The sequence below is a fragment of the Podarcis tiliguerta genome (genome assembly GCF_965153285.1).
Source record: "Podarcis tiliguerta genome assembly, chromosome: 2".
NCBI classification, from domain to species: Eukaryota; Metazoa; Chordata; class Lepidosauria; order Squamata; family Lacertidae; genus Podarcis; species Podarcis tiliguerta.
This window is the reverse complement of record NC_139535.1, coordinates 86678655-86691987: the sequence shown is the minus strand read 5'-3', so window position 1 is coordinate 86691987 and position 13333 is coordinate 86678655. Positions and strand designations below refer to the sequence as shown.

Below are 13333 nucleotides of genomic sequence, written 5' to 3'. Positions count from 1 at the left end.
CAAACACACACTTCCTGCAGAATACGGCTCCCCCACCACACCAAACTTTATCCTCCCAGTAACTCTGTGGAGTAGGTCCCTGATTGTGCAGACAAGTCCATCAGTGAACAGTTCATATGAACATAGCATCTAGTCACATGATCTGCCAAACACATCTACTGCCTTGTGCCACCGCCCCATCCTCCAGCATTCTCCCCCAGCTGCTGGATTCCTGTTGTTACTTCCCAAAAATATGTCCTGTGACATTTCAGTGATCATGGAAATCTACTGAAGTGCATGGCCAAAATGTCACCTGAGAAAACAAGAGATGAAAAGCACATGAACCCTTTAAGAGCTATCCATAATAATCAGTAACCTGTAATTTTGGAAGGTTTTTTATCATTCTAAAAATGAAAGCCCAATAGAAGAAGCAAACATGGAGGGACCCCAAGCATTGAGAAATTACAGTTTGTTTGAAAATTACTTGGATATTTGAAGCTGAATCTTACAAGTGGAGGCTATATTAGACTTGACTTTGCAAGTAGCAAACCAATAACATTTGTTGAATGCATCCTCTAAGGCAATTCAGCTCTAAAGTAATTCAATTTCTTCAACATTTGGGTTTTTAAAAATAATAATAGTAATAAAGCTGTTATAGCTCCAGAGAACTAAGATAAGATTATACTCAGATTTTATGTTTTTTAAAAAAAAGGTTGCGCCAAAGTGAAAATTCTCAATGTTTTAAAGAGTTTCAATTTTTATCTTAAAAAAAAGCATTTTCCAGGGTTGATGTATTTCATTTTTGTTAATTGCCATCCCTGCCTCATGTAGCCCACTCTACTAGATGTTGTTTAATGAGAAGAAAAATATAAAGTATTTCTGGGTTATTCCATTTTTAAATCAAAGATGTTATGTAATGGAGGGTGTAAAATATCTCAATGGACTCATTTCTAAAATTAATGTAACTGACTTGTAAACTAACGAAGCAGATCTCCTGTGAATTATCAGAAAACCCGCGCTGCAGTCGTGGTAGCATATGTGGGAGGACATGTGGCACTTTTTAGATTATAAAACCATGTGGTGGTAGAAAGTCGGATATGAGTGCAAAATTCAATGCAGCCCTAGCAAAGAGCCTGTGAGGCTTCTTTCCACAGCCTGTGAGGCATCCCGTTGGGAATGGGGTGTTTGTGTTACTGAGAACAGAGAGGAAATATCTGGAGAAACCTAATGCAAGTCAAATGCATGGATGTTTATTTCTTTGCAGCTCATACGCCTGACAATTCCTTCATGGGTTTTGTGTCTGAGGAGCTCAATGAAACAGAGAAGCAATTTATTAAATCCAACAAGGCTAACAACATGGCCGTGGTATATGGGAAAGAAGCCAGCATTTGGAAGGTGGGTAGCGAATAAAATAGTGGAACTTTTTAACGGTGTCACTCAACCACGGTGTCACTCAACCACGGTCCAAAGTGTGCTAAATGCACTGTGGCTGCAATCTTATGCAAACCTATTTGGGAAGACGTCCAACTGAACTCTGTGGGACTTCTTTCGAGTAATTAGGTATGGAGTGCATCTCTTATAACATTTAACAAATGGATGAGAAACCTGTGCCTCTCCCAATGGTTTTTTTGACTCCATCTCCCATCAGCTCTAGCCAGTGTGGCCAATGGTCAGAAATGACTCTATTGTAATGACTGTAGTTTGTTTTAATAGATTTTAGCAGCAGCAGCAACAACAACAACAACATGATGGTGGTGCTGGTGCGAGTTGTAGTCCAATAACAGTGGATGCCACAGGTTCCTCATCCCAGACACAGCAGAGGACCATATGAAGAGTTAAAGGTTTCTTCCAAATAATTCTTTAACTTTCAGGACCAGTTTAGGGCTTTGATAGGTATATCCCGATCTTTGCCTGGTTGCAAATGCAAAGAATGAGGGCCTTCTCTTTCACATAGAACTACACGCACATCAACACACACACATATCCTTTGTTTAAATGCCAAATCCCACAGTGAGAGGACAAAGTGAATGTTGTCACTCTATGTACTCTATCCATGGACCACTCTATATAAACATAAGCATTTGAAAGCTTTTATGAGCTACTTAGCCTGTCCTCTTCATTCATCTCTGCTGCATTATTCCTTGCAACAGCAAATGGTAATGATGGGCCCAAGAAAGCATGGGGAAGGAACCATTGTGTTCATGTCATGCTATTTAAAAAGTGCTTTTAAGAACTTTAAAATGCTTATCATATATGGTTCTTCAACTCCCCTGTTGCTGAAGCTTCCCCAGTAATCATGATGCCACCCTGAAGTTCTGGGGATTGGATGAATTCGTGGAGGAGGAGGGGACAAGCATGAGCTACTGTCTGTGACAGTTAAATGAATACCAGTGGCAGGATAGTTTGGGGTAGTTGAAAACAACCATACAGGAGGCTGAATTGCCTTTATGGCCTGCTTACACTGAGAGCCAGTGTGGTGTAGTGGTTAAGAGCAGTAGTCTCGTAATCTGGTGAACCGGGTTCGATTCCCCGCTCCTCCACATGCAGCTGCTGGGTGACCTTGGGCTAGTCACACTTCTCTGAAGTCTCTCAGCCTCACTCACCTCACAGAGTGTTTGTTGTGAGGGAGGAAGGGAAAGGAGAACGTTAGCCGCTTTGAGACTCCTGAAGGGGAGTGATAAAGCGGGATATCAAAACCAAACTCTTCTTCTTCTTCATCATCTTCTTCTTCTATTTGGAAGCACTGGATTGGGCTCTGTTCAGAAATGATGCTTGGCTAAATGAGACCTTGGTACAACCCAACAGAGCTTTCCTGAAGCTCTGTTGGTTCCTGGTTGCTTCAGAGCATTTCTGAGATCTTTTTAGCTTGTTGCCATTGATGCAGAGGAACTAACTCTCATTCCTTCTTCCTTCTCTCTGTGTGCCCACCATGGGATTTCCAGCTGCAGGTAAACAGAAAATCATTTTTAACTATGTGCCTTTTATGTGTATTATTTGGATTTGAATACCCATTTGCGCTGAAAAAATGGAATTTTATTTGAAGGCCACATTGCAATGTGTACATGTACAAAAATACATACACTAGTATGGGCCAGTCGTGTCTGACTCTAGGGTTGTGCACCCATCTCACTTAAGAGGCCGGGGGCCAGCGCTGGGCCAGCGCTGTCCGGAGACACTTCCGGGTCACGTGGCCAGCGTGACAAAGCTGCTCTGGTGAGCCAGCACCAGCGCAGCACATGGAAACGCCGTTTACCTTCCCGCTATAAGCGGTACCTATTTATCTACTTGCACTTAAGAGTGCTTTCGAACTGCTAGGTGGGCAGGAGCTGGGACTGAAAGACGGGAGCTCACCCCGCCGCGGGGATTCGAACTGCTGACCATGCGATTGGCAAGCCCTAGGTGCTGAGGTTTTACCCACAGCGCCACCCGCGTCCCTAAAGTGTGCATACTAATGCATATAATCATGAAAATAACGTGGAACATGCAGCATATTAAGGTACATCACCTTGGGGGGAAATGCATCTATTGGAGAAAACTGCATATAAAAATGTGCATGTCAGGAGAAGTTACACTAAATTACTGGTGAATTTCCCGAAGCACTTCAAAAAAATCTGATATAAAAATGGGGGGAACTGAATTTAAGGTTGGAAAAATGAGAAACTGATAAAAATTGACAAATTCACCCATCTCTGTCCCCCCCCCACACACATATGGAGCCCAAGCCCCCAAGTTTCAGTGTGTGCCTTCAAAGTAGAACACTTGAAACACAACACCTCTCATTTTTGAATCAAACCCAGGTGGTGAATGGCTTGGCTTCTTCCCTTTGCTGTTTTGTTTTCTCTGCATGTTGTTTCCTCTGTACACTTCTGTTTTCCAGGGGGAAAGCAGGTCAATTACCCCCTGAGTGTAGAAGCAAATCCTGCCTAGAGAACGCTTCCTCTCGCCCCCCCCCCCCTTGCACAGCTTTACTTGACGCAAACATTGTGCATCTCAAGTTATGGAAATCTCTTGTGCATCAACATGTGATTGTTCATCACACAGATTTCTATCCAGCAAACTGAAATATGTGCCATCAGGAGTGCAGTGGAGGGTTTTTAAATTATCGCTTCCGCTAAGCAAGAACTCTATGCAGAAACCATAGGTTTTGTCTGAAGATGATTATAACAATATTCACCCAAACCATATTTGCCGGAACCTGTGATGCACCGTAGATGTATACAACTTCCTTATTCACTTTAGCGTGCAACTGATTTGAAAGAAAGAATGAATGTACTATAAACACAAAAGCAATATTAAGTGGATGTTCTCCAGTGTAGCATCTGCTTATGCAACAGGGCTCCTCTTTTCTCTCCTCCTCTTCATACCCCCGAAAATCATCTCCAGACAGCTGATGTGGGGCATTCAGGAAGGTGGCGGAGGGAGTAGAGAAATGCAAAGTCCCATTGCACAATATGCTTTCCATTGCAAAAGCAGGCAGACATCATATCCATCTATCCATCTATCCACACACACTATGCATATCTCCCATCATTTTATCAAATGCTGTCTGTAATATTCATATCCATTCTAAGAAACTCACACCTGATCTGAATATACTCCATTTTATTCCTCTAAGTATAAATCCTATTTTGTATTGCAAATGATCGCTTCAATATGCTTATCTACCTGCCTTTAAAAAGTATAGCTTTATATATACTGGGCTCAGTGATCATTTGCAATACGAACTGCTTGCTGACAGCTCAAAGGTCACTTGCAGACTTACTTCCTTTGGCCACAGTTCCTCTACATAACCTTGTCTCATACAACCCACAGACTCTTGTATGAGAAACCTTACAGAAATAAGACACTTACAAGCACTCATGGAGTGCACTGGATGCTTCCAACTGGAAGACTCAAAATGAATTTGCTCCTTTTGTTGATTTGCACAATTTTTGTTTTGGTTGTGAGCTGATGCACAATTTTTATTATTGTTTTCCATCAGTTTCTGAAAACATCCTTGGACATGAGTGTGCATTCCTTCCAGTCTCTGGTGTATTGTACATGAGCCCAAGTCATTATGTGACATGCCAGAGGCCTCCCACTATACAGGGCAAGACTTGGCACAGCCCAGCTCTGTATGACAAGGCAAAGCATCTCTGTGCTTACATGAGGGGGCCTCATGCGAAGGTCCATTTTAAAGCCTGGCATTCCCATAATGGAATCTAAAACAGAAGCGTCAGCAGAATTCAGACTTGAATACTGGGCTTTATGGAAAATGTTCCCTAGCCATATGAGCCAACTCAGTCTTGTCCCCATCAAACATCTGACTGATCAACCCAGCAGTTGGTGTGTGATGTTTGGCATGTGCAGAAAGTGCTGCACACTTCTTAGTGGTTTTACGCTTCAGCCACAATACCAAATGTGGTGGAAGAATTGAAACAGATCTTTAAGTGTATCAGCATCCCCCAGTGGCAGCAAACGTTGCATCACTTCTCTGAGTGCTTGAGGCAGGTGTCTGCTGCAAATAGCACAGGGAGGATAAGTGAGAGCAAGGCTTGGCCATTAAAGTCCCCATCTTCTTTGTCTACCAAACCAGAGACCATACAGTAATTTCTGTGGCTGGGAAGAGCTTCCTCTTTAGGCTGGGCTTCAATGAAGCCCAGGTCTCGATTGCTGTTTGTACCTCTGCTCTCACCCCTAAGTTTAATTTGGTTGGTTTGTGTCTTCTAATGCTGAAAAGTGTGGAGAAATTGGGGGAAGAAGGGAGAGCAGAAAGCAGTCTGTTTTGCAAAGGACAATGCTGACCACAGCTGAATTCGAAGGGGAAGTTACTTCTCTTGTGCAGAATTTATGCTGGCAGGGAAAAGAGATCCATGCTTGGAAACATTGTGTGACATGTATTGATCTGCTAGCCTACTCATTTGATAGAGTGATAATGAAGTCCTTACCAGCTACGTGCAATTCTTAAAAGGCAACATCAAATGAGCTTCAGAGTTAATCAACCTAATGCGGGGCTCATTCCCAAAAGGAAAAATGCCGGGAAGCTGCAAGATAACACCTAAAAGATATGCGGAAAACCTTGGCCCAGTTCCATTCATGTAGGGGAGCCTGGAGGGAGAGAAGGAGCTCTCTACAAACCATCAGTTCAGCTCTCGGGCAACATCGCCTTTTCCCAGGAAAAAGAAGTTTCCCCACCTCTGATTGGGCAACTGGGACCTGCTTCTCAAAATAGCATACCGCCCACATAATTTGATCAGACATAATCTTATTCCAAAGAGCAGGACCTCCCTTTAAGAACAGGATACCTTTTGAATGCTCTAAGGCAGCGGTTCTCAACCTGTGGGTCCCCAGATGTTGTTGGACTACAACTCCCATCATCCCTGAGGTCTGGCCTTCCTAGCTAGGGGGGATGGGAGTTATAGTTCAACAACATCTGGGGACTCACAGGTTGAGAAAGGCTGCTCTAAGGGCATGTTAACATAATGTACTGGCATCACATTTTTTCTAACTGCTCAATGCACTTCATTTTAGATTGCTGCTTACAACACAGGAGCCAACTCCTAGGAGCCGAGTCCTTTCACACACCCCCAATAAAATATTTGAGGGACTGTCCCTCCCCCATTTTGATGGGCATTGCCATTCAAATGATGTGCATGCGCCATGTCTTGTGATCAATTATGTAGAGCAGGGCTTACCTGCCCCCCATATTTTATTCAAGTTAGCACCCCTGACTTACAATAACCTGTTTAGGTAGGCCAATATTATCTCCATATTATAGAGGTAGTGGCTGAGACTGGGAGATGGAGCAGCTTGCCTAAGGCTCAGCCAGTATGCTCATGCTTGGAGTGTGAATTTAAATCAGGAACATATTAGATACCCTAATCATTATACTAGCTGATCTCCCATTGTCTCTGCCGGGGTACATTTTTATTTGCTTGCTTAATTGGGGAAAGGTTACCATCTGGATGAGCCATGACAAAATCTATGCAGCTGGACGGAATTTTATATGTCCTCACGAATTCTGAACTTTGTGACTGGCAATCACAGATGAATTTCTTTCCTTTCTTTTCTCAGGGCAAAGAGAAGTTTCTAGCCATCCTGAACAAGTACATGGAGATCCACGGCACAGTTTATTATGAAACACAGCGCCCGCCTGAAGTCCCAGCTTTTGTGAAGAATCATGGTCTCTTGCCGCAGCATGAGTTCCAGCAACTCCTGAGAAAAGCCAAGGTATTTGCCACAGGCAGAAAGAAAGAGGGTTGCGGCCAAATGAAACTCTGGCAATAAGAAATTCTCCAAGTGGGATTGTTTTTTAAGAGTTATGTGCCAATGTGCTACAAAGCAAAGGTTTTGGAGCATGCAATGGAAATATTGCGGCAATAAAGATGTGGGAATCCACATGGGACAAAACCCTTAGGCAGTGCTCCAGGGCTGGTAATGGTGGCTGGCTGTTTCTTTCTATATCTATCTATCTATCATCTATCTAATCTATCTATCTATCTATCTATCTATCTATCTATCTATCTATCATCTATCTATCTATCTATCTATCTATCTATCTATCTATCTATCATCTATCTATCATCTATCTATCTATGTATCATCTATCTATCTATCTATCTATCTATCTATCTATCTATCATCTATGTATCATCTATCTATATCTATCTATCTATCTATCTATCTATCTATCTATCTATCATCTATCTATATCATCTATCTATCTATCTATCTATCTATCTATCATCTATCTATCATCATCTATCATCTATCTATCATAGAAGGAACCATGGAAGGGGGGGAAGGGAAGTTGATGTTTAATGTTTTGCTTTGTATATGTGATTATGGAAAAACTCATATATATACAGTGGTGCCCCGCAAGACGAAAAACCCGCTAGACGAAAGGGTTTTCCGTTTTGGAGGTGCTTCGCAAAACGAATTTCCTATGGGCTTGCTTTGCAAGACGAAAATGTCTTGCGAGTTGCTGCGATTTTTTTTCACTCCCCACCCCCTTTTTCTAAGGCACTAAGCTGCTAATAGCCTTTTAGCAGCTAATCCGCTGATCCCTTAAGCCTTTAATAGCCGCGAATAGCCGCTAAACCGCTAATAGCGCTAATCCGCTAATCCGCTAATGGGGTTGCTTCGCAAGACGAAAAAACCGCTAGACGAAGAGACTCACGGAACGGATTCTTTTCGTCTTGCGAGGCACCACTGTATGTATGTGTGTGTGTATATATATATATATATATATATATATATGACAAAATAAAAGGGGGGAAATTAGAATAAGCAGCAGTAAGGAGTGGTTTCTGGCACTTTAATTTTTTTCCCAATTTTTTAATTTTTATTGGAATTTTATCTACAACATAACACAAACCCCCCCACCCTCCCAATACACAAATCCACCCTCATTAAACGTGAACATAACATACAGTGAGCATAACATACAACAATACAACCAACCAAATAAAAGACTTCCTTTATCCTGTATCTGGCCTCTTTATTTTCTTCTTATAAACGGTTTCCGTTATGAATAATTATTAAGATTTTTCTAATTATAACTTAAATATTCACAAAGTCTCCTGCAGACATTAATCGAAACAAGTCCAGGTATGTATTTTAGGGCACTGTTTTGTGAAGTATTCTCTGCATTTCCCCCTTGCTTTTTGAAACTCTTGTCTAGTGTGATCTCTAATTGCCTCTGTTAATCTAGCCAGTTCAATATACTCTAACAGTTTATCTTGCCATTCCTTTTTTGTTGGCACAGTTTCTTTTTTCCAGTTTTTAGCAATTAGGATCCTTGCCGCTCCTGTGGTATAGAGGAATATTTTCTGATCTTCTCTTGCTATACACTTTACATCCTGTGCCTCTTGGCATAAGGTAGCAGGTACCCTGCAAAAAATGATAATATTGTTCCAATCACGGAAATGAAATTCCGCTGTGAAAGCATTTCTCAGTTCAGATCTTATGGGATGTTTCTGTCATAAGAGAATGATAATGTCTGTTTTAAAGTTGGATTTACTTATTCCCTTTATTATTTAACCAATTCCATAAAAATTGAAATTTAGTGAAAGATGGATTTAGAGGCCTCTCATGCCCAGAGGCCCTAAACTGTAGGTTGCTTAGCACTGGTAGGAGTGCAGGTTTTCAACACAAAACTAGTCAAGTCTAGTCAGATGTAAAGCCTATTGAATTCAATTGGCCTTACTCCCAGTTACTAGGGAGTAGCATTGCAGCCTTAGTCACATAGCTTCTTCAGGGTCCTTGCTCTCTTATCTCAGTGGGCCATAGGACATGTTCAAATAGAGCTCTTTGCCTGGAGTTGGTGGGGAAACTTTCTTTCTTTCTCTTTTTGCCAGTTCATTCCACAGTGTGTTGCTGAATCATTTCTCCCCTCTCCTGATCTGATCACTCCGTAAGCCTGCTAATGGTTCACCTCCACAGCTGGTAATGCAAGGCTGATGAAGCCACTGCTTGTATGAAAATGGCATAATAGAATTAGAAGGGCAAAGTAGCGCAGAGCGGAAATGGTTTGGGAAAAGTTTAATCTCATTACGGGAAGAGATAGCTGAAGATCTTACAGATGGATCTTCTTCATAATTATAGAGTCAGGAGTTCCTGCAACCCTTTAGCTATCTTGCTAGTGCTTCTAAAGAATTCACTGAAGCATATAATTGCAACAAAGAATTTATTAGGTTCGTCCTCCATTTTCTGTCCATGAACATTTAAAAGTCTCAGGTGTCTACACATTATTTTCTGTGACTTGCTCATGTCTTTAGCGACTTCGGAATGGTTTTTACTTTCAGTGTAGGAATGGAGCTTGAATCCCACCTCCAAATCCTTTGTCAAACCTCCACCCATTTCCCTCCTCACACACCACAATGATCTAAATTGGGCACAATCCAGTCAAAGTTCACCACTCACTTGAAAGACCTTGACTAAAGCTGTCTTCTGTGTGCCCCAACCCAGGGGCAGAGGAAGGGGGTGCAGTGGGTGTGGTCCACCCCGGGTGTCACCACTGAGGGGGGTGACAAAATGCCGGGCTGCACTCACCGCGGGGCCTGCAGTGCGCCTGAGCCACATGTCTCTCCTGGGAGTGACATGGTGGCTTGGGCACCCACAGGCTCCGCGGTGCCCCAAACAGTCTGCCCGCCACCTCCCCCCCAGCTGTAGAGTGGCTGAGTGGGAGAAGGCAGGCAAACTCCTCAAAGGCCTCACGGAGCATGCTGCCTCAGCTCAGCCTGCCCCATGGGCAGCTGGCCCCGCCCCAGGTGTCCGATTGGCTTGCTCCACTGCTGCCCCAACCCTCTGAGGTAGTGGCACTCACCTGTCTGTCATGTCCTCCCCAGGGAGCCTTGCCCAGGTCCCCACCTTGATGGGTTTTGGTGCCGTGAAATGGCATTTTAATTGTATTTCCCCAGGCCTCTTAATCTTCTGAACCTACTTTAAAATTGTTGTGCTGGTTTTTTGTATTATTGAAACTTATTCTTCTTAACTTCAGCTGCTCTGGGATGTCACTTGGTATTGATGATGATGGATATAAATTACTCACTCAAGCAAACGATCAAATAGATAAAATAACCAACAGTTCTTTTGCAGCTCATGCTAAACAACTGCAAAGGCAGATTTGCCCATATATATTTGGGGTTAATTTCTCCCAGTAAGGTGAACTTCCATATGCCAACAAAACAAAGCAAAACAAACACAAAACACTTATTGGTGGTGTTGCTCATGGAAGCACGTTGCTCAAAACAGCCATGTACCACCTCTTCCCAAGGGAAAGAAAGAGAGTAGGCCAGAAGAGCTTGTGTAGAGACACCCTGTGTGGATACAGAGATTTATTGTATTTATTTTACCAGTGGAGCAACTGGGGCACTGCCTGTCTACCCTCAACCAGCCCCTCAGCTGCCCACCTTCTAATTTACAACAGCCAGTTGAGTGAGTGGCACTGCCTGTCAGTTTCCTCCTTCTTAGTCTCAGAGTTGATTCTTTGTAGAACTCAGCAGGGAGGAGGATGAGAACAAGGCTAGAATGAGTTGGCTCTGCCTGTCATTGGCTCTGGTGCCACCTACTGCTAGTCCTCCTGCCTTCCACCCTACCAGTCCCAATTGGCATCAGCCACCTTAATATATTTTACAAAATGATAGGAACATGCTAAAGGATAAGAGACAGGCCCAATCCCAAATTCACCAATTTCAACTCCTTTGTTGTTGTTTAGTTGTTTAGTCGTGTCCGACTCTTCGTGACCCCATGGACCAGAGCACGCCAGGCACTTCTGTCTTCCACTGCCTCCCGCAGTTTGGTCAAACTCATGCTGTAGCTTCGAGAACACTATCCAACCATCTCATCCTCTGCCGTCCCCTTCTCCTTGTGCCCTCAATCTTTCCCAACATCAGGGTCTTTTCCAGGGAGTCTTCTTTCCTCATGAGGTGGCCAAAGTATTGGAGCCTCAGCTTCACGATCTGTCCTTCCAGTGAGCACTCAGGGCTGATTTCACTCCTATGACTGTCTAAATTACGAATAATAAAAAAAGGTTTTTAGCTGCACCCCTAGTTTCCTGGGCTAATTCGAAAATTTTCGTACAAAGGCAACAATATTTCTGAATAAAAAATATTGTTAAGTGGAAGAATGAAACTGCAACATGTTCAAAGACTATTGTTTGCTATCTGCCATGTTCATTAAAATTATATGCAAATTGTTAATTAGTGACTACTGAAACATGCAAATGAGTAGAGGCTGTCTGGGCCACGTGTCCATTCAGCTGTTGTCCTCTTAAATTATACAGGTTGTTGGTACTGGACTAACTGCATGATTTCAGCCAACAGGTTAAAATGCCAATCAAAGGGTTGGTAGACCATTAACTCCCATGGCAAAGAACTGAAGGGTTAAACAAATAACTGAAATAGCTTTAAAATAACATGGTTGCCAAAGATGCCTGAAATATCTGAATTTTCTCTTTGCAGCTCTTCATTGGGTTTGGTTTCCCCTATGAGGGCCCCGCCCCCTTGGAAGCAATAGCCAATGGGTGTGTTTTCCTGCAGGCTCGTTTCAATCCACCCCACAGTTCACTCAATCATGAATTCTTCAGAGGGAAGCCTACATCAAGAGAGGTAAGCCTGCTCTGAAATTATGCAGCAAAGATCTTACACATGAGCCTAATTGATCTGGGTATTTATAAAGCAGGGATGGGCAGCCTGTGGACCTCCAGATGTTGCTAGACAGGTCAGGGGTGATGGGAGTTGTAGTCCAGCAGCAAGTTCACCATCCCTGATATACCTACAGCTTCATCACCCCCCCTTTAATAGTGGGGTAGGAGAGCTGAAAAAAGTTCACATCTGGCAAGCAATGTTCCACTCGGGTTTCATATAGTACTTGGGTTGATGAGTCTAAAAGGCCCGGGACACAAATTTTCAGAGCCCTCTTGCTGCTACGGTGGCTGATTTATCAGAAGTATAGTATTTAGCATGAACTCTGGAAGTGTATACTCAATTCTGAATAAACTAAACCCCCTAGAGCAAAATATACATCAGAAGGCTTAGTTTGGTCAGAATTGAGTATACACTTCCATACATACATTATTTCTGGCAAATGAGCCACCACAGCTGCCAAAGGGCTGTGAAAATTTGTGTCCCAGGCTTCTTAGACTTGTCTACCCATGTATTTTCTGAAACCAAAGGGTCACATTGCTTGCCAGATGTGAAATATATTGGCATTATTTTCAGCTCTTGTAAAGGTAAAGGGACCCCTGACCATTAGGTCCAGTCGTGGCCGACTCTGGGGTTGTGGCGCTCATCTCACTTTATTGGCTGAAGGAGCCGGCATACAGCTTCCGGGTCATGTGGCCAACATGACTAAGCTGCTTCTGGCGAACCAGAGGAGCGCATGGAAACGCTGTTTACCTTCCTGCCAGAGCAGTACCTATTTATCTACTTGCACTTTGATGTGCTTTCGAACTGCTAGGTTGGCAGGAGCAGGGATGGAGCAATGGGAGCTCACCCTGTCACAGGGATTCGAACCGCCGACCTTCTGATCAGCAGGTCCTAGGCTCTATGGTTTAACCCACAGCACCACCCGTGTCCCCCACTGTAAAGGTAAATGTAAAGGTACCCTTGCCCGTACAGGCCAGTCGTGACCGACTCTAGGGTTGTGCGCTCATCTCGCTCAAGAGGCCGGGAGCCGGCGCCATCAGAAGACACTTTCAGGTCACGTGGCTAGTGTGACGAAGCTGCAACTGGCGTGCCAGCACCAGCGCCACACACGGAAATGCTATTTACCTTCCCGCTATAAAGCGGTACCTATTTATCTACTTGCACTTAGGGGTGCTTTCGAACTGCTAGGTGGGCAGGAGCTGGGACCGAACGATAGGAGCTCACCC

The 13333-nt window shown here is 43.5% G+C and overlaps 1 protein-coding gene across 1 annotated transcript in view; it reads left to right on the top strand.

Annotated features, from left to right (window-relative positions):
• The window catches only part of MGAT5B (alpha-1,6-mannosylglycoprotein 6-beta-N-acetylglucosaminyltransferase B), a 168989-nt gene that overhangs the window by 133368 nt on the left and 22288 nt on the right, over nucleotides 1-13333 (top strand). The window contains exons 11-13 of the mRNA XM_083428470.1: nucleotides 1244-1374; nucleotides 7033-7188; nucleotides 11922-12068. Of these exons, the coding sequence (XP_083284596.1) occupies nucleotides 1244-1374; nucleotides 7033-7188; nucleotides 11922-12068 (434 nt within the window). The remainder of the gene's footprint in view (nucleotides 1-1243; nucleotides 1375-7032; nucleotides 7189-11921; nucleotides 12069-13333) is intronic.